The sequence below is a fragment of the Dipodomys merriami genome, unplaced genomic scaffold (genome assembly GCF_024711535.1).
Source record: "Dipodomys merriami isolate MVZ:Mamm:240054 unplaced genomic scaffold, mDipMer1.0.p SCAF_1, whole genome shotgun sequence".
In the NCBI taxonomy this organism is placed as follows: Eukaryota; Metazoa; Chordata; class Mammalia; order Rodentia; family Heteromyidae; genus Dipodomys; species Dipodomys merriami.
In genome coordinates this window covers 39,057,970-39,080,416 of record NW_027202270.1, presented here as the reverse complement: position 1 = coordinate 39,080,416, position 22,447 = coordinate 39,057,970, and the positions used below count along the sequence as shown (strand labels likewise).

Below are 22,447 nucleotides of genomic sequence, written 5' to 3'. Positions count from 1 at the left end.
TAGACATTAACTGCTTATATGATGACAGAAGAAACGTCATCTTTGTTCCCATTAAGTCATTATTATTAATGGACTAGTTGTTTGGGGTGAGGGGGAGATATTATGGTGGACACTACAGCTGGCGATCAAGTCTAAATTCCATGCCAACAAAATCGCTTGCATAAGAAAGACATGTGTGGATGATATTCAGCCTTCTGGGGCCACCAATTTGTCACTCCCGTTAGCAGAGTCCATTCCCCTCTCCTCATCACAGTAAACTCAAATAGCTTTGGTACTCTTGACATCTTACAGATCCCAAACAATCATTTCACACAATCAGAAACACTAGAGAAATGTCAGGCCAAGAGAGTATGAAATCTTCCCCACTATCTGCCTATGAATCTCAGGCCTGTTGCTGCTAACAGAACTCCAGCCTCTGCAGAGGCTTATTAGCACCATCCAGGCACCATCCTCAACACCCGTTGGCAAGAAAGCATCACCAATAACAAGTTCCTGGAATGTGGCCAGTCCCTGGCAGCTGAGCTCAGCTGGCTATAACCCAGCTCTGCAGGGTGTCTGAACATGTCAGCATGAAGGAAAGTACCAGAGTAGCTGAACACTCCGAATTATGAGCTGAAGAGAGGTGACCATAGGCTGAAAAATCCCCCTAGAGATTAGCCAAAGAACTTCAGGCAACAACTGCTGTATGTCAACTGTTGGAAAATAAGCGAAATAGACATATCTATCGAGTTTTATGCAGCATGGCAGCAAGAAATGGCACCTTTGGGGCTGAACCACAAGCAACCTGGGATTGCAGATAAGAGCTGGTATTCACTGCCCTTTCCAGTTTTCACACTGCTGTGCCCATATATCTTAATAGATCACAAATGTTTACTCCTAACCAGGTCTTGTTATTTTCTTCCACAAAATAACACACCTCTTTACTCACTCAGGAATAATCAAGTGATATATTAACTCATACTGTCTAAATCAGCTAGCTTTATACACATCATTGAAAATCAAGAACATTTGCTTGAAACCTAGGAAGTGAACCATAAAATTCCAGTCATCTCTTCTGCTTGTTCGGTCTTTATGTGCACCTCCAATGTGAATTCCCAAACTACTAATTTGTCAGGATGTTATTTAAGTTATTAACTTATGCATATGGGAGATTATATTTCACACAAAACTCTTACCATAGTTTATAAAAACAATCCCTGCTAATTATCCAAGAACTTTGAAGAGCACAATGCTTTCAAAGGCATTAAAAGGCAAGTTTTCAAGCACAGGTTGGGTGACCATCTGTCAGGTAAAGATCTACATTGGATGAAGATTGGGAAGTGGAGGATGAAGCAATGATCTTTCCAGTTTCCTCCAAAAATTCTTAACTGATACCATACAGCCAAGAAACAAAATAAGACGGTAGACACAATACATGCCTGGTCTCAAATCAATGTAATACATGTAAGTTTCATTTATTTTAGGCAAATAATTAACTGACTTGCATATTTAAAATGGTTTTAAATTGTACTATATATAACTTACAGCCTCTTGAAAGTGAACTTTTAAATTATCATGACATGTAAAGCATATGATGTTTAATGTTTAAATATATAATGTTTAACGTACTGTTACCCAGATGAGATAGTAGGTTAGGTGTATATGGCAAAATAACAAGGATTGTACAAGTGACTTTAGCTCAACTTTGAGATGTATGGTGAGATTTTATAAAGCTCATTTATCAATAAGTGTTATACTAATCACTCTGCATCTATCTATTTTACTCCTTGAAACAACACTGGGATGGCTGTTACGACACATAGAGATTCAGCATTTTGCTCAGGGTCACTCAGCTGATGAGTAGCAAAGCAAAGACTTGAACCTGATCTAGATGATTTCTGCCTCTCACCTAGTGTTCATTAGGTTTCCTTTCACTTCCTTGTTTCCTACTTGTAGATAACCCTGAAATTGCTTGTGCTGCTGGAGTTTCTTTTTTTTTTTTTATTGTGAAAATACCGTTCAGAGGGTTACAATTACATGGGCAAGGTAATGAGTACATTTCTTATCAAGCATTGTTGCCTCCTCCTTGGTTTCCCCTTACCATCACCCCCCAATCCCCCCACCCCACCCCCACCCCCAGCTAAAGCTGTAAAGTTCGTTTTACGACATAACAATTTGTACACCTCATTGTTACAATGGGCCCACCTGTATCCATATTTGAACAATTTGTTATTTCCCTTCCACTCCCCAAATTATACCAACATCAAATACAGTGAAAGCAGGGGTAATACTGTGGGGGAAGGACATACAAAGCAACAAAGAAATCATCTTATAAATATATTAGAAACAATAGCAAGAAAGAAAAAATATTTGAATACTTATCTTGGGGTTCATTTCACCTAACATCAACTTATCTGACCTTTTCTGCTTGTCTCAGACATATACTAGTTATTGCAAATAAGGAAAACCATGGGACCTATGTTTCTTTGGGCCTGGCTTACTTCACTTAATATAATTTTTTCCAAGTCTTTCCATTTCCTAACAAATGGGGCAATGTCATTCTTTCTGATGGAGACATAGAATTCCATTGTGTATATATACCACATTTTCTTGATCCATTCATCTACTGAGGGGCATCTGGGTCCTCAAAAGACTCCACATAGAACTCCCCTATGACCCAGAAGTTCCACTTTTGGGCATTTACCCAAATGATCACAAACAAGACCATACTAAAGCTACCAGCACAACTATGTTTATTGCAACATTATTTACCATAGCTAAGATATGGAACCAACCCAGATGCTGGAGTTTCTACTATCAACATGGGATGGGGTTGTTTGAGGCCTGCTTGGAAGATTAAGGAAAATTAGCTTAAAAATGTAAACTGAAGAAAGTTGGCTGGGCACTGAAAAATAAGAATATGCAGGAACCTACGAATGTAAATGGGCTCAGTATTTCCAAAATCTGGCTGACACCATGGAATGAGAGTTATAAACTTTTCCTGCCCTTTGACCCAGTAATTTTAGTCTGTGGAATATACCCCAAGGAAATAACAAAAACAAAAAGGCTATTCAGAGGCTATTTGTATTAATGAAAACCTAGAGAACAATACAGCAACAACTAATTCTCAATTATAGGACAATGACAAAGTAAACTAAGCTAGGTGTAAAAAGAAAAAGAAAAAACTTTAATCTCATAACAGGCAAATGTAGAATGGAATTTTCACTATTTTTTGAGCTGTTCTAATTCTACCATAGAAATGACCTCAATCAAGGACTTTCTTCATTTAAAACTCTTCTAATTTCCCTATAATCAAATTTTATGTTGCTCTTTTGTACCAGGACATTTACGTTAATTTAATGCATTAGCAATTAGCACTGGCAAATAGCAAACCCACATACAGAAGGTTAAATTACAAGTATTTTTAAATCAAATAGGAATGTGGTAGTCATCAACCTTAAGCTAACAAATTTGAAATTTACTTTTTTCATAAATTGCATAAATATTCAACCAGATTCTATCCAATATGGAGGTAAGAGCATAAATCAGAACTTAAATTCTCTGAAGATCCTCTATTTTAATATAAGCTAGCAAATAAACCACTAGTGAACTAGCTCAAAATATCAGAGGAAAAAGCACATAACTTTTTACCAAGGTCAACTGTTCTTCAGGGACAAATATAATGTCCTTTTTATTAGCAATTCGAAATAACAATTAAATAACACTTTGTTGAAGTTTTTAATATAAGAACTGAGAAAACAATTATTAACTATAGTTATAAAACTACAAGAAGAAAGTGCTGAGCCCCTGAAATGTAGTCATTTTCTCCTCTGTTCTCTTCAGTCACATGTGAGGGGGTTGTAATCTTCAAGTGTAAAAGCTTACCAAGGAAGCGAAGGACCAGAATAACAAGAATACTACTCAGCCTTATAATGAGAGCAAGCTTAAAAAAAGATGAAGTAATTATTTTCAATTATAGCACATTCTCTGAAACACAAAAAATATCTCCCATTACATTTTGTGTGAGAATAGCTCTTTGATCCTAATCGAACAGCTATTCACATAATTCTTGTCTTTTCAGGGAGAATAGCAATCAGTACTCAAAAAGGAGGGTATAAGTCATATGAGCGATGAAATCTTACTTTCTCGTCATCTTCAGTAAATGGAGCACCTTCAGGAATCTTATTTATAGCCTGGGCCACACCGATAATCTCCCCATCACTGCTTCGGATAGGCATGCACAATAGTGATTTTGTCTTGTATCCGGTGAGCTTGTCAATTTCATCATTAAATCTTCGATCCTAAAAATAAGAGAGAAAGCATTCACTGCTAGCACACTGTCATCAGGGAGGAGAGTGGAATGTAACTGTCTGAAACCTATCACTGTGAACTTTCCCTAGTGATAATCTCAAAAATGAATTTCACTTCATGTTCAATTCACTAGTGGAACATAAATGATAATGTCATTACATATCAAAGTTGGGGACAGGGCAAGTATTCTAAGGGAATTCACAGTGGGTTAATTTTAAAATACGTTTTTATAAAGACAAATGGAGATAAAATATCATGTGAGAAAGTGATGTGTTAAAATGTGACACATTATGAAAAGTATTAAGAAAAATGACTCTGATTTAAATGATCTCCTTAAAAAAAAAAGAAACTCTGAGTTCAAGCAGGGTGGTAAACAGCTGTAATCCCAGCAATTAAGAGGATGAGAAAGGAAGATAGAGTTCAAGGATCACCTAAGCTATATCACAAACCATTTTCTAAAGCCAACTCTGAGTCCATAGTGGTATTTCAAACACATCCAAAAATGGAGTGAATCAAGAGGAGTTGAAAGGATTGTCTAGAGAATGCCACCTAAAAATTAAAGAATAAATGATTATATTATATAATATCTATTTGTAACTATCAATAGTATCTCTGGGGCTAAAGGCTAGTATTCACATAGTCTTCAAGTAACACTCCAGGATTCCTTAGTAATTACACTGGTAACAAGTGTCTTTGTAATGAAGAGCTCCTGACAGGTGGCTCTTTAAATAAGTAATCAAGCTTAGCATGACCATTTATGAGACAAAATAACACTATTGCTTCCCCATATATCTTAGGAGGGGCACAGAACCATCAAGAATATAGAATATTCTTATCAAATTTGTAACATGACTCATATCACTCAGGAAAATAAAATTAACAGACATGCATGTTAGTGGTCATTCTACCAGAAGCCTAACATGGGCTTTTCAAAGCTGTCAAGATTGTGAAAAGGTACAAAACTAAAATTAAAGCTAAGGAAATACATGGGATCTGTGCTGGTTTTAATGAAGGTTTAAGAGGCCTGAAATGCAAATGTCATATGTGACTCTTCCCTGGAAATTTCAAACATTCCACAAAAGCTATTTTGGGAGAAACAATTGGATAAGGTTGAACATAAACTCAAAGTGAGAACTTTTCTAGAGTACTGTTGTGGTTACATAGGAAAATAATCTGATTTCTAAGATATACCTGCTATACTGGTCTGGGATGAAATGTAATACTTTCAAATTATGTAAAGAAAGAAAAATACAAATAACAATGACAGAAAACAACATGAAAGAAAAGGGGGAGGGGAGAGGAGAGAGAAAAAAAGAAAAATAAACCAACCATGAAAGATTGGCTCCTTCCAAAAAACAAAAACAAAAACAAAAACAGCAGAGGCTAAGAGTCCTCCAACAAAAATGAGAAACTGGATGAACACTTGGTTTGCTCTTTCAAGCCAGGAGCTACAACAAGACTTTTCCCTAAGGCCTTTTATGCCCTCTACAACCATCTGTCTGTTCAAGATGGATTAAAATGAAAAAAAAAATAAAAAAAAGCAGTACTACCTACTGCCGTCCCAGAGCTCTGATCCCACGGTGAAGGGTGTTAGCTATGGACAAGGGAATAGCCTCAAGACAATTCAAACTTACACTGTCATCACTGTGTTCCTCAGAGGACTGGTATTATTGGCACCTGCTGTCCCATTAAATACATGGCTGCTCCAATATCAGAAGAACAAGAGTTCTTAACACCATGATTAAGACTGAGTTCTAATCTGGGGTCCCAAGTAGATCAGGAGGAATGATTTTGAAAGGAGCATGTAAGTCTGGGAAGGTGGCTCAGTGGTAGAGTGCTTGCCTTGCATGCATGAGGCCCTGGGTTCGATTCCTCAGCACCACATAAGCAAAAAATAAAAAGCCAGAAGTGGCGCTGTGGCTCAAGTGGTAGAGCGCTAACCTTGAGCTGAAGAGCTGAGGGACAGTGCCCAGGCCCAGAGTTCAGGCCCCATGACCGGACTCAAAAAGAAGAAAGAAAGACAGAAAGAAAGAAAGAAAGGAAGGAAGAAAGAAAGGAAGGAAGGAAGGAAGGAAGGAAGGAGCATGTAAAGGTCCTAAAGTAGAAAAACACTTGGTAAATTCCAAAAAGTTCCAGGTCAATGTGGTAGAATATAGGAAGCCACTAAGGACCACTTTGGGCCAGGCTACTTCACCTACTGGATTGAGAAGATGCTGCTTTTACTTCCTGCTCTCTCCTCACAGCCTGACATATTTTAAAAAACTAATATAAAAAGTGTATCTCTTGACCATATACATAGAAAATCATCTCTATGTACATGCCAAAGAGTTAAAGATAGGTCCTTAGCAACTTTTTATTAGCATGTAAAAAACTTATCTTCACGTAGTACAAAAGGATTTCAACTCATCAGTTCATGAGTACAATGCATCTTAATCAATGTCCCTCCTTTTATAATTCTCCCCCATCTCTCCTGACTCCATTCATCCTCTCAGCTTTCCTAGTTTTGGTAATGAAGAACAAAGGGAATGATGAATAAATTCATAAGATTTGCAAAAGTTTAGAAAGTTTTTAATTTTTTAAAACTCTCTCCTATGCCCAGTTGATATCATGTATTAATGGCAACGTGTTTTAGGAAACTTTAAAACTAGAAAATGTGAATATCTCACATTACTATTTTTTAAATACTAGGAAGAAGAGCTTGAAACAATTTAAATATAGAAGCGTTCCATTTAGGGAAGAGCTCTATCAAAATATACAACTCTTAAAATGTATCAATATATTATAAATTCTAAACTGAGACAAGTCTCAAATTGGTTTATATTTCCCTAAAGCAGTCTGTTTACAATTATTATAAAGGTGTGACAATTGTTATTTTTCCACTATGACAACCTGTAAAGTGTGAAGGTACTCTATATAAACTAAACATTTTTAAGTTAAATATTACATAATAAAAATATATTCTACTCATGAATTAAAGTATATGATGAAAATATAGTACAATGTTGAAAGTGGTGCAGTGGCTCAAGTGGTAGAGTGCTCGAGTGGTAGAGCTGAAGAGCTCAGAGACAGTGCCCAAGCCCAGAGTTCAAGCCCCAGGATCGACCAAGAAAAAAAAAAAAAAATATATATATATATATATATATGTATATATATATATAGTACAATGTTAAGATTTCATAAACATAGATAGCCTGTTCTTATCTAATTGTTTGAAACATTTTTAAAAATTAATAACATTTTTAAATTAAGAACTTTGTGGAAGATGTCACAGGATTGGAATAGGAGCTACTGGGTTGGATAGTTCAGTGAGTGGTTCAGATAAGGCATGAGGATTATCTAGGTTAGGGAAAGAGCAGCAGAGCTTTAAGAGATACAGACAGATGCATTACATGCTGCATCTATAGTACCTCTTGATGGATTGCTTGGGGAGGGAATAAAAAGAGAATGAGCCCAGGTTTTAACTTTAAAACTGTACAAATAGAAGAACATACAAAGAAACAAAAAATCACATAGTATGATAAAAACAACAGCAACAAAAATAAAACCTCTTGTGTCCCTATCTTGGGGTTCATTTCCCTTAGCATCATCTTATATGGTCATATGTATATAACTTTTGACCTTTTCTGGTTATCTGGTAAGATTATCCTAGACACATACTAGTTATTACAAATAAGGGAAACCATGGGACTTATGTTTCTTTAGGTCTGGCTTACTTCACTTAATGTAATTCTTTCTCCATGGTATAACCCTTGTTGTTACTGTATTTGATTCCAGTGATCTCCATCTTGTATATACATTTTTTTTCTAATTTGGGGAGGGAAAAGGAAATAACAAAATGCTGAAACAAGGATACAGGTTGACCCATAGTAACAATGAGATGTACAAGACACTATGTTGAAAATGAACTTTACAATTTGATGGGGGGAGGGAGGAGTTGAGGAGGGAGAGAGAGAAGAATGGTAGGGGAAAAACAAAGGAGGGGATAACAATACTTGATAGGAATGTACTCATTACCTTACTCATGTAACTGTAACCCCTCTGTACAGTATCATTACAATAAAAAATATATTTTAAAAAACTAGAAATAAACATGCTATAAAGCAAAGAAGATTGATAAAGTGGTTCTTCAGCAAGACTACATGATAAGGACATTTTCAAAGTGAATGATACCTAAATTCTAATCCCTTCCTAATGGAATCACTTAATATTAGGTATTATTACTTTTTAAATCTCCTATAACATTCTTACATGAGAACCATTGACTTGAATCATATAATCACTAGTGAATTGATTACAATGTATCAATGGGGAAAACCTTAAAATGGGAGAGAATAGCCAGGCGCTAGTGGCTCATGCCTATAATCCTAGGTACCCAGGCGGCTAAAATCTGAGGATCGAGGTTCAAATCCAACCTGGGCAGTAAAGTCCTTGAGACTCTTTCTCCAATTAATCAAAAAAAAAAAAAAGAGTGAAGGTGTGGCTCAAATGGCAAAGTGCCAACTTTGACAAAAAAAAAAGCTAAGTAAAGTGCCTAGGCCCTGAGTTAAGACCCAGTATTGGCACATGCGAGAGTGTATGCATGCACACGTGCACACGCACACATGCAGAAAGAACAAGCAGAGTGTTGCATATTCTGGTGGCTACACATCAGAGGAGTAGACTGTGTTGGGCTGGACTTGAAATTTCACTCTGGGATAGGCATGGCCTGTCTGCTCTGAGGAGTGAAACCATCTGCATCTCTACAAACAGTTCTTTCCATCAAAATCCAACGTGGAGTAGACCAACCACCAAGTCTATGGGATAACCATTGCCAAAGTACTCAAAGACATATGTGAACAGTGGATACTGGAATGCATCAGCATGACAATGAATGACAAAACAGTGTTATAATCCCTCCCTTCCATCCAACTAATTCTCTAACCCAAGAGATAAACTTGAAATTTGAGGAGAAAAAAAATGATCACATTGATTTGTGTGAAAAGTATTGAACTTCCAATTTATAAAATAGAAAAATCTATTTCATATACTTAATATCCTTAAGTTATTGTACAAAAGGATCTCAAATCAGCCTGCCAGTTTGTATATACAATGCACCTTTCATCATTCTCTCCCATCTCCCCCAACAACACTCATCCCTCAATTCATTAAAAAAATAATAGATGCTGAGACATGTTTTATCCATATTTTGACTATACTGCTTACAGGATAATTCTCAAAAATTTACTAAAACTTGGTATCATCAAGTTAATCTCATCTAGTAGAAGCTAGAGAAGCTGGTACAACTGTATGCTTTCCTACAAATAGTAAAACTTAGGTTAATCTTCCAACTTAAAAACACTGAGAAACTAAGCCCAAATTTGAATCATAGATTGATTTTAGGACAAAAAATTATATTAAGTGAAGTAAGCCAGGCCCAAAGAAACATAGGTCCCATGGTTTCCCTTATTTGTAATATCTAGTAGATGTATGAGTCAAGCGGAAAAGGTCAGATAATGTGATGTCAGGAAAATGAACACTTAGATATGTATTTTAATGTTTTTTTCTTTCATGCATGTGTTTCTCATGCATTTATAAGATTATCTCTTTGTTGCTTTGTATGTCCCTCCCCCACAGTATAACCCCTGCTTTCACTATATTTGATGTCAGTATAACTTGTGGAGGAGATGGGGAAAAACCAGTTGTTTAAGGATACAGGTGGACCTGTTGCAACAATGAGAAGTACAAGTTGTCATGTCCAAAACAAGCTTTACAATGTCTGTGCGGGGGGGGGGGGAGAGGGAAAGGGGGGGGAAGGAGAAGGATTGGGATTGGGGGGGAGGGGGGAGGCTGGGAAGGGATGTGAAGGGTAAACAAAGGAGGAGGCTGCAATGCTTGGTAAGAAATGTACGCATTATCCTGCCCATGTAATTGTAACTCCTCTGTACAGTATGTTCACAAATAAAATTAAATTAAATTAAAAAAAAAAGTTTCAGGAATCCTCCGTATTCTTGACAGTGCAGTCTGGGTGAGTGATGGATGGCAGGTGAACTGAGGCTGAGGTGGAGGATGTGGTCACTGTGAGCGTTTTGAGGTTTAGTTGATCATGAAGCCATTCACACAGTGGAGATGCCAGGAATAGAAAGAGAGAAGGAGAGAGACAGAGAGAAGAGACAGAGAGAAAATTTTTGAGTAAAAGAACTTGGAACCCTAAATAAAAATTAATTGGATAATGGTGAAAAGTTTGCGTGATAGCTTCTACACTGAGAATCCCCAGAAGTTTGCCACATTCCCTAGCAAAGCTTCTCAAAGGGCTAGGTAGGAAGGAAATGAGGCCAACAAGAAAGCCGTCCTAAGCCCCACAGCTTTGGGCTTATTTGTTTCTAAAAATGGAAAGTTGAATAGGAAAATAACAAATATCTGTAGGTCTATAATAAAATATCACAAGGAGAATGGTGCTCACTATTCACCTCCCTTAGGACAAAAAGAATAAAAAATTATCTACAACAGGAGAGACTTCTAATAAATTAAGGTAAGGGCTTCTTTAAAAAGATAGTTAAAAATCTGGAATGAGTTTCTTATGATTGTGGTATACTCTTCTTGCTTCAAGTATTTTTATGTCATAATATTTTTCCTATCAGATATTTTAAGTATAACCACTCTTAAGAAGTGCAAAGCTCTTCTAACTGTCTTTGGGCAGACCTAATTTTTTACATGTGATACTCAGCTATGATTTTTAACATTTAAAAAGACAAAGCAATTTTTACTTTGCAGGGAAAAAAACTGAATTGTGTCCATAACTAAAGAACTAATTTGATTTCTGCTTCCCATCCAGGACCTTGGAATTGGTGCCTTTATCTACAAGTCTCTAAGTTAAATATGGTACCACGTACCACACTTATAAAATGGGTGCCGAGTTGGGAAGGTGGCTCAGTGGTAGAGTACTTGCCTTGCATGCATGAGGCCCTGGGTTCAATTCCTCAGCACCACATAACAGAAAAAGCCAGAAGTGGCACTGTGGCTCAAGTGGTAAAGCACTTGCCTTGAGCTGAAGAGCTGAGAGACAGCACCCAGGCCGAGTTTAGGCCCTATGACTGACCCCCCCCAAAAAAAAAAGAAAGAAAGAAAATGGGTACCTATCTTCAAGATGCACTCAAGCTATACAAAACCAGCCTCTGTGCTCTGAGATTTTTCTATTTATGAGAAAATTTATCGTGCCTGAGGATTCATGGCAGCCCCTAACATATTTTAAAGGTACATAAGTAGCTTAAAAGCAAAAAAAAAAATCCATTTCTTCTTTCCATTTTCTCAGAAAAAAAAAAAACATGCAAGGCTATCCATAGCAAAGCCAGACTTAGAAATCTTAGCCAGGTCTCAGACTCATGGCAAAGATTGTTGATTTAAAATCTCTGTTGTCCTCTTTATATTAAAGAGTATAGTTTATCCCCAACACTTTATAGTAAAAATTTTCCATATTCATGATTAAGCCAAAAACTAGTATTGATCATCATTTTCCCTGGTAAAGGATGACTCTCTCCTGTAGGCTACTTTTATTTACTGAATTTTAACTTTTCTACTTCAAGTTAGAAAAAAAAAAAACCAGAAACTTAGGTCCTTTATAGTCATGTTGTTCAAACCTACAAGACTGAAAAGGTTGATAAGATGATAGTTATGTTTTCATAACTATAGCAAATGGATGAGAAAACATTTAGTTATAAAAGTCCCTACAATTCATAATACTTTCAGTTTTAGTTGTATTGGAATTCCTGTGTCCATCAATGACAAAGAAAAGACGATATAAAATATGCATGTATACATGGCATTTCTTTAGTCTGTAGACACTATTATGTATGCATGCCAAAAGAATGGCCATTGGCAACCCTAGAGTGCGTCATAGACCTATAAACCCATGGCTCTACCGTGAGCAGTTAAGTCATAATGGAGGGGAGGAGGGTACTATCAGGGGATCTGACTTCTAGCTATGGTCATGGTTAAGAACCATTGAATTAGTGTTCAGTAAATAAGCCCAAAGGTCACTGATTCTGAATGAAATAAACTGCAAGCCATACTTTAGAATTTTTAAGACAAGTTTTGTTAGCTTTGCATTTTATTCCATTAAGTAGATCCTTCCATTTTCTCTGAACACTAATATACTCAATATCACACTTCCCCCAAAAAAGTTTGGATTCAAAGCTCAATCCTACATTTCATCTACATTATTTCACTATTGCCTTACAGAGTTTTAACACATGGAGGCTAATGGAAATATGATGTATAAAATGAATAATCCACTGAAATTCCAATCAACACATTGTCAAATTCTCTGAGTTTCAAAAGAAAACTTTTTTTATTGTTTCATCAATTAGTAATCCAACTCAAAAAAAAGCATTACCTTAAAGTTATAACTTACCCTTAGACATAATTTCTAGGATTTCTAGAAAATGCTTGGAAGACTGAGCTCTCAAAGTTTTCAATTCTTTAATTGAATTAATTTAAATAATTAATTAAATTAATTTATTTCAATTCTTTTTATTTTGCCTTTCTCAAAATATAAAATAGCTAGAATTATTGTACTGGATTAATAGAAATCTTAAGATTAAATCTCAGAAAAACAAAGATACCACACATAGTAACTAGGTAGCTAATACTTTGGGCTCCCTAATTGGATTCTTGCTGAGATAAAGTACAGAGTGATCATTACTGTTTTTAGTCTATGTGTTGAAAATATCATTACTCAAGTAAACAAAAATCGTCTCTCAATTTTTCCATGAACAACAGGTGAAACTGTAAATTGTATAAAATATCCATTATCTCAATAGATGCAGAAAAAGCATTTGACAAATCCAACACCCCTTTATGATGAAGGCTCTGGAAAAACTAGGAATCCATGGAACATTCCTCAATACAATAAAGGTTGTATATGACAAACCTACAGCCAGCATGATCATGCAGAAAACTAAAGCCATTTCCTCTTAACTCAGGAATGAGACAAGGGTGTCCACTCTCTCTACTTCTCTTCAATTTAGTAGTAGAATGCCTAGCTACAGCAATAAGACAAGATGCAAACATAAAAGGGATCCAAATAGGGAAAGATGAAGTTAAACTCTCCCTCTTCTTAGATGACATGATCTTGTATTTAAAGGATCCCACTCCCAAATTACTCGAGCTGATTGAAAACTTTGGCAAAGTAACAGGGTATAAAATTAACCCTCAAAAATCAATGGCTTTTCTGTATGCCAACAATGAGAAAAGAGTGGATGAAATCAGGAAAGCAACTCCATTTGTAATAGCCCCACAAAAAATAAAATAACTAGAAATTAACTTAACCAAAGAAGTGAAGGACCTCCATGATGAAAACTTTAAAAACCTGAAAAAGTAAATCAAAACAGAACTTAGAAAGTGAAAAAACCTCCCATGTTCCTGGATTGGAAGGATCAACATTGTGAAAATGGCAATACTTCCCAAGGCTATCTACAAATTTAATGCGATACCTATCAATATTCCAACCTCATTCTTCTAGGATATAGAAGAGGCAATCCAAAAACTCATAGGGAAGAATAAAAGATCCCGAATAGCAAAAACCGATCCTTAACAGAAAGAACAATGCTGGAGAAATATCAATACCAAATTTCAAACTCTACTACAAAGCCATAGTAATCAAAAAAGCTTGGTACTGGCACAAGAACAGACCTCAGGACCAATGCAATAGAATTGAAAAGCCAGAAATGAACCCACGGACCTATTGCCATCTAATCTTCAATAAGGGAGCTAAAAAATATAGAATGGAAGAAAGACAGCCTCTTCAGTAAATGGTGCTGGCTAAATTGGTTAATCACTTGTAGAAAACTAAAGCTAGATCCTTATATATCACCCTGCACCAGAATCAACTCCACATGGATCAAAGACCTCGGAGTAAAAGCAGACACCTGAAAACACTAAGGACGGAATAGGACAAACCTTAGGTCTCCTTGGCACAGGCCAAAATTTTCTTAATAGAGACCCAGAAACACAACAAATCAAAGAAAGGTCGGACAAATGGGATTGAATGAAATTGCAGAGCTTCTGCATGATCATAGCTAGAAAGATCAATAGAAAACCCACAAATTGGGAGAAGATCTTCACTGGCCATACAACGAACAAGGTTCTCATATCTAAAATATACATGGAACTCAAAAACTTAAATCCCCCAACAACAAATCCTCAAAGAAACAACTGCCCAATAAATAGGTGGGTGAAAGACTTACAGAGAAACTTCTCCGAAGAGGAAAGAAGGATAGCCAATAGACACATGAAGAAATCCTCAACCTCCCTAGCCATAAAAGAAATGCAAATCAAAACAACACTATAATCAAGAACTCTAATAACAACAGATGCTGGAGGGGATGTGGACAGAAGGGAACCCTACTGCATTGTTGGTGGGAGTGTAAACTTGTTCAACCACATTGGAAAGTAGTACGGAGGTTCCTCAAAAGACTCCACATAGAGCTCCCCTATGACCCAGCAATCCCACTTTTGGGCATTTACCCAAGTGATCACAAACAAGACCATACTAAAGCTACCAGCACAATTATGTTTATTGCAGCATTATTTACCGTAGCTAAGATATGGAACCAACCCAGATGCCCTTCAGTAGATGAATGGATCCAGAAAATGTGGTATATATACACAATGGGATTCTATGCCTCCATCAGAAAGAATGACATTGCACCATTTGTTAGGAAATGGAAAGACTGGAAAAAATTATATTAAGTGAAGTAAGCCAGGCCCAAAGAAACATAGGTCCCATGGTGTCCCTTATTTGCAATAACTAGTATATGTCTGAGACAAGCAGAAACAGTCAGATAAGTTGATGTTAGGCGAAATGAACCCCAAGATAAGGACTCAAATGGTTTTTCTTTCTTGTCATTGTTTCTAACATATTTATAAGATGATTTCTTTGTTGCTTTGTATGTCCCTCCCCAACAGTATAACCCCTGTTTTCACTGTATTTGATGTTGGTATAACTTGTGGAGGGGAAGGGAAAAAAACAAATTGTTTTAACAGGGATACAGGTGGACTCATTGCAACAATGAGATGTACAAGACATTATGTCGAAAAACGAACTTTACAACTTTCACGGGGATGGGAGGAAAGGGCAGGGATGATAAGGGGAAACAAAGGAGGAGGCAACAATGCTTGATAAGAAATGTACTCATTACCTTTCTCATGTAACCCCTCTGTATGGTATTTTCACAATTAAAAAAAACTCATTATTTAAAAAAAAGAGTAGCTTAAAAAAATATTATCCAAGTGTTTTGTGCCAGTCCTGCATTTGAATTCAGGGGCGAGGGCATTGTCACTGAACTTTTTTGCATTCTACCATATAAGCCATGGTTCTACTTTCAGAATTTTGCTGGTTAATTGGAGATAAGAGTCTCACAGGCTTTTTCCCCAGGCTGGCTTCAAACCATGATCCTCATATCTCACATTCCTGAGTAGTCAGGGTTACAGGCATGGGACATTAGCACCAAGCTATTCATGTTTTTGAACCTTCACCCCTGGATAAAACTGAAATGGTGTGATTGGGTTGGAGCAATTTGTACAAACACACAGGCCAGCCCTGGTAAGTGTCCGATGGACATGCTTGCATTCAAAACTTCCATATTGAACTAGTGGTTAACAGACATCATAAAAAAGTTCATGAGGTTTTCAAGCAGTCACTGTTATCAACATGGTGTTTGAGAGATTATCCCTGCTTTATTTAATTTGCAAAGTAAACTTTGTCTGCTGATCCTCCTGCTCTGTTCTTCCTTCATTAGTTGGCACCTTTCTTTTGACTTTGTCATTTTTTTAATCTTACAACAAAAACAAGTACATCTCACAGCAAAACACATAAGAAAATGGAGGTACAACTACACAGTTGAAAACAAAAGGTATATGATGTGATTGAAAGAAAGTGAACAATTCTGTGTTTTAATAGCACAGATAGCACACAACACACACACACACACACACACACACACACGTATGTATATAAGTTGTCATAGTTCAGATATAGTGCAAATAGAATTAAAATGCCATCCATGTTCTTCAATGACTTCAAAAAGACCAGTACCTGAAAAGAGGGCTATGAAAAGTATCAGTTAGCCAGAAGGAACCTTTCTTCCTGTCATTGTGGGACCATCCAGTATGCAGTAAATCAGGAAAATGAGGCTGTCAGATAGAACCAGAAAGGCAAAGACATCTGCAGATATGGATTGGGAGGTCTAGTCAAAAGCTAAACAAAAAACCAGACACCAAATAATGCAGAGAAAGCCAAGGTCAAAACAATATCGCCAAAAAGTTAGGTCAAGGCTCAGAGTACAGGTGAAACTGTGCACTCAGGAGATTTGGTCCTAGTTGTTCATTAAAACCCAACAAGGCTATGGAAAATAAATGCTTCAATGAACATGGTTGTGCTGAGATTCAGTGTGGTCTTGTTTGTGTTCTATTGGACTCAATGGACAAATGGATCAAGAAACTGTTGGTATATACACAATAGAATTCTATTCATCCATCAGATAGAATGATATTGTACCATTTGTAAGGAAATAGAAAGACTTGGAAAAAATTATGTTAAGCGAAGTAAGCCAGACCTAGAGAAACATAGTTTTCCTCATTTGTGGCAGCTAGAATGTGGCTATAAATCTACAAGTAAAAACATTGGATGGTAAATCTTTCTATCTGCTATAGATAGATAATATATAGATATAATACACAATAGATATATAGATATAAATATCTATAATATATATAGTTACATATTATATATAACTATAATAATATATAGATGATAGACAGATAACTAGCTAGCTACCTAGATAGATATATTGTGACATGATTAATTATACAGGACTTTAGGTGTTCATATAAACCAAAGGAGGATAGTCTTAGACATAATACCTATGTGCATCTGATCACATAAAATAATATTCATCAAAATGAACTCCAGGAAATGGAAATAAGAGTTTTTTTCTTTGTTGCTGTTTTTATTGTTTTTCTTTTTCTCTTCATTCATTCATCTGTCTTTGGAAGAGTAATGACAGGCACAGAAATGGGGGGACAAACAGTGAACAACTGTAGCAGTGGTACTCACTAGACACTGTTGAAAATGAACTGTACTACTTGTGGGCAGGAGGGAAAAACTGCAAGAGCGTGAGGAAAGGGGTGATATCATGCAAAAAGAAATGTACTCTTCACCTAACTTGTATAACTGCAACCCCTCCATACATCACCTTTATTATAATAATAAAAACTAAATTAAAAAGAATGTAACAAGGGCCACCACCAACAGCATTCTCTAAACTCTTTCTGCTGTGCCCAATTGAGACTAGCTGAAAAATGCCCCAAAATTCAGCTTCTCACCTTTCCCCCACATTTATGTTAAATTATCATAATTTCTCAAACTTTAGTGTATATTATATATCTAATTACACATTAAATTAGGTTTATTGTTAGTATGTAGAAGTTGTTTCTGCTCTTTGGCAAAAAGCAAACACTGAATAGTAATTTCTTTAGGACTAGAAATGTGGCTCAGGTAGAAGAAAGAGACACTACCTAGCAAGCCACAATGCCCTGACTTCAAACACAGTTCCTCTAAAAGAATAAGAAAATTCTTTAAAGCCTGATTTTCAAATTTTTAAGACATTTCAAGGACAATTTAAAGTTAAAAATGTTTTTACATGGCTTAAATCATTCTTACAATTCTTTCTTCAGAGAACATAAGAACACAATGACCACTTGATGTTGAAGTGCATTTCAAAGAAACAAAATAAAAATAGTAGAAGCATTCTAAAATAGAAGAACTGACCAAATGGAAAGTTGCATATCTATGCATACATATACATATTATTTGTGTGTATACATATACATATACATGTATATATGCATCTAAACATGCACATTATATAGAGTTGAAAGTAAAAATAAACTTAAGTAAATAAACATATTGCTAACAAAATGTTAAATCCTTAAAATATATATCTCTTACAAATCAGCCAGAAGAAATGAATGAGTAACAAAAAGAAATTAACAAAAAAATGATAGTCTGGCTTTAAATATATGAGAATTGCAAAGGTACACTAATTATGATTTTTCTCAATAAAGTTTACAAAAATTTAAATGTAAGCCATCATTATTCTGTTTTATTGCAAATTTTAAAGAATGTCAACATTTATACTTTGTTGGTGATCATGCAAAACAGTGTAATATATGTGGAGACTAATTTGGTTGTTAGTGACAGGACAGGACAAAAGTTTCAAAAGTATCTTCTAAAAGGAGAAGTCAATATACCAGTAATGCAGATCAACTATATAAGACAGCTGTCAAGATGTAACATAAATATGATGTCAGCAGTCACATACACATGAAAAATAAAGAACACTGCACTCTGTATTGTAGCAGAATATAAATGGGTCTAAGAAAGTCTCCGTTTGAATGGCTCTTTTACTTTTTTAGGTTGTTATCTTCCTTGTAATAAAAATCTTTATCATTAAATTGCTACATAGAATGCCAAAGGAATTTGATAATGTTGCCTGAAAATCAGAGAAGAAAGAGCCGAGCCAAGGTGCTGTACTCAAACAATGTTCTAGTATGTGATCTTCCACTCAGAGTCACCCTCTTCACATTCAGGTTCTAAATAACACAACCTCTAATGTAGCACAGCTACTAAAAACCAGGAGTAGTCTGATATGGCTCAGTTAACAGTGTTCCCCATAAGCTTGACCAACAGATTTAAGTTTGGGTGACAAACAAGTCTCCAGTCACAGCAGTGTGTCCAATCACTGTAAGTCCAGGTTTAAAAATAAGAATGACCACCTTGTATTGGAAAAAGGACTTGGAAACACCACGACATTATTTTCCACCAACTTCCAGGAGAATCCCTAGGGCTATCCGGTCCCAGATTAATTCCCTTCCCTCTGTAATTCCCTGCATTCGCTTTCTTCCCTATCCTCATGTTCATCACGGGTAAAAGGTCACAGCAGAAGAACAAGATCATCAAAATGAACATTGAATAAGCAAGAAATGACCAGTGAAATGTCTTCTGTTATAAGAATGCCACCACTCACCAGAAACATTCAGTCTGCATGCAGAACCCTGTAAAAATGGAGAAATGGTCCAGTATCAGTGGCTTACATCTCTAATCTGAGCTACTGAGGACCCTGTGATCTAAGAATCATGGTTTGAGGAGCCGGATCAAGAAAGCCTGTGAGGTGGCTGGGAAGGTAGCTCAGTAGTAGAGCACTTGCCTTGCATGCATGAGGCCCTGGGCTCGATTCCTCAGCACCACATAAGCAGGGGGGGAAAAAGCCGGAAGTGGCGCTGTGGCTCAAGTGGTAGAGTGCTAGCCTTGAGCTGAAGAGCTGAGGGACGGCGCCTAGGCCCAGAGTTCAGGCCCCACGACTGAACCCCCAAAAATTTTTTTAAAAAGCCTCTAAGATGCTTATTTCCAATTAACCACTAAAAACAGAAATGGAGTCGTTGCTCAAACGGTAGCTTGCTAGGGTGGAGTGAAAAGCCTAAGGCTAGCTGCTCTTGAGATCAAGCTCCCATACCAGCACAGAAAAAAAATTGACTAAGGGTTATATAAACCATATTTATATATACAAGGGTTTGGGAAGGGCAGAAAAATAGGTAGGTTGGGCCTTTGACTGACTTGGATGTCCAAACTTGTTTTAGTTAAGACTTTTAAAATCATTCTCTTGAATAATTATGTCTTACGTTAAAAAAAAAAGAAAAGGTGATCAATTGTCAGATTTTGCACACCAATATAAATGTACCCAAACATAGGGGAAAAACAGAGAAAACAATTAGATAGTGTGTCATTGTCTCAGTCAGTGGAGAATCATTAAACGTGATTCAGGATTATTGGCCAAGACATTTCTTTAACTGCAAAGAAAGCACACTGCCTAAATGTGTAAAAGAAAAATTCAGAGCTTATAAAAATGTAAAGAGATTAACAGTCTTTGGATTTGTCTAGAAATATATATATATATATATATATATATATATATATATGGCTCTTTTATGTTTGTGACTATCAACTATCAGTTAATAAAGTATTTATTTTCTGCATTCAGGTTCAGGAAAAAAATGAGAAATCATCTGTGATCTTCTCAGAGGAGGACTTCTCTAATTCAGATGGTAACAAATTGTTATGACGCTAAGTATTTCTCTTCAATGGGAAAAGATGCCCAATATGTCAAATTGTAATTGACAACTGTAAACTGGTCACAGATGAGTGTTGAAAAAGTTATTAAACTAAAAGACAAATATTATACTATTCAAGTTGATACTGTTCTTTCCAGAGAACAGAAGTGCTCTTCTGTACTAGCATGGTGTACTCAGCCACCTAATTTACTTGTTGGTCAAACTTTATCAAAAGCTAAGTTTAAGTCACATAGTAATCAGACATGTTCAAGGATGGACAAATTTGTATTCTTAGCTCCATCCTTCTAGGTCATTTAACTTGTTTAACCCTCAGTTTCTTTACTCTCTAAACGAGGCTAATAATCTGCACCTCTCACACCAGCAAGGACCAACTGAGATGGCACACATTAAAGCATTGTATAAATCATCAAGTGCTTACACAAATACATCGCCACATTCAAACTACAGAACACTAAAAGCATTGGAAATTCCATTCCTAAATCCAAACTCCATACGGTTTATTCACTTACTTCCTGTCTTGGGTTCTGTGAGAGCTCCCTAGATATTCTAGAATGATATCTCTCACCCCACTTAGTTTTTTGTTTTTTATTCTTCAGTTGGTATCTACCTCCAGAAAATGAAAAAAAATCCATGATTAATGCAACAAATGCCCTTAAATACATCTCTTTTAACCTGATATAGAATTGTAACCCTTTGATACAACTCATTAATAACAATAGTAATAATAAAAAATAAATATAGGACCTCTTTAAACAGCAAAGAGCTGTTAAAACAATGGTTTGTTTTTATGGTTGTAACTTAATTGTTGTACTTATAGTTTCCAGAGTTTCACAATAAAGAGAAATATACATTTCTGAAACAAATTACCTGCTCCTACATACGAGAACTTCAGGGTTCTTTTTTCTCTGAGACAATGTCCACATCTTGCTTCACAATGGATTTATACAATTAAAAAATCTGCAGAGCAAAATTCTAGCACTGCTAGCTAATTCCTGTGATGTAAAAAGACTCCTTTCATCAGGTGTTGGTACTAGCCAGGGGTAATGAGGGGGAAAAAAAGCATTTCATATTTAAAGAAAATGTCTACATTGCACAGTCATGACACAGATTGCAGAAAGATCAGTTGGTTAGTCCTTGTCAGTATTGTCTTCCCAGTTTGAATGAATGATATTGAATGAACCTCCACTCATTGTTTACACAACGCAACAGAGATAGCAGATCATGATGTTTAAAATTACAAACTGTGGCTCCAACAATCTGGATTCAACCCCTGTCTCTCCAACTTAAACTGCGTAGCCTTGAAGATGTTTCTTAAATACCCTGTACTTCAATTTCTCCAACTGTATAATGGATTAATAATAGACCTCCCTCACAACATTGTTATAAGAAATGAGTTATTCAAAATGCTGAAATAAGGATACAGGTTGACCCATTGTAACAATGAGATATACAAGACACTATGTTGAAAATGAACTTTACAACTTCAGGGGTGGGGGTAGGGAAGAGTTGGAGAGGTAGGGTAGGAAGGGATGGTAGGGGGAAAACAAAGGAAGAGGTAACAATGCTTGATAGGAAATGTACTCATTACCTTACTCATGTAACTGTAACCCCTCTGTACAGTATATTTACAATAAAAATATATATACAAAAAAATGAGTTATTGTAAGTACTGAAGACAACATCTGGATACAATTTATTTTAAGTGTTAGTTATTACTACTAGTACTACTACCACTACTACTACTAGGTTTTGTCTTGAACATTAATGAATTATAATGCAAGTTAGGAACTTTTTCTAAGCCTCTTTGTCTCAAATTCTCCAGCTTGATACAATTTCTAGGATCTTTGTATGCAAAAACAAATTAATCACCTAATGTCAATAGATGTGAATTGCTAAAACAGCTTCTAGAAGACATTTTAACAAATTTATTAACTTTGTATTCTACCAAGGGACCTTCTTTCTTGATAAACAGGAATATAGACTTAAATATATG

At 36.0% G+C, this 22,447-nt stretch overlaps 1 protein-coding gene across 1 annotated transcript in view; it reads right to left on the bottom strand.

The window, feature by feature from the left end:
* Positions 1–22,447, bottom strand: part of Pde11a (phosphodiesterase 11A) — a 352,033-nt gene that overhangs the window by 306,802 nt on the left and 22,784 nt on the right. Inside the window, exon 2 of the mRNA XM_070020261.1 lies at positions 4,122–4,280. Within this exon, the coding sequence (XP_069876362.1) occupies positions 4,122–4,280 (159 nt within the window). The remainder of the gene's footprint in view (positions 1–4,121; positions 4,281–22,447) is intronic.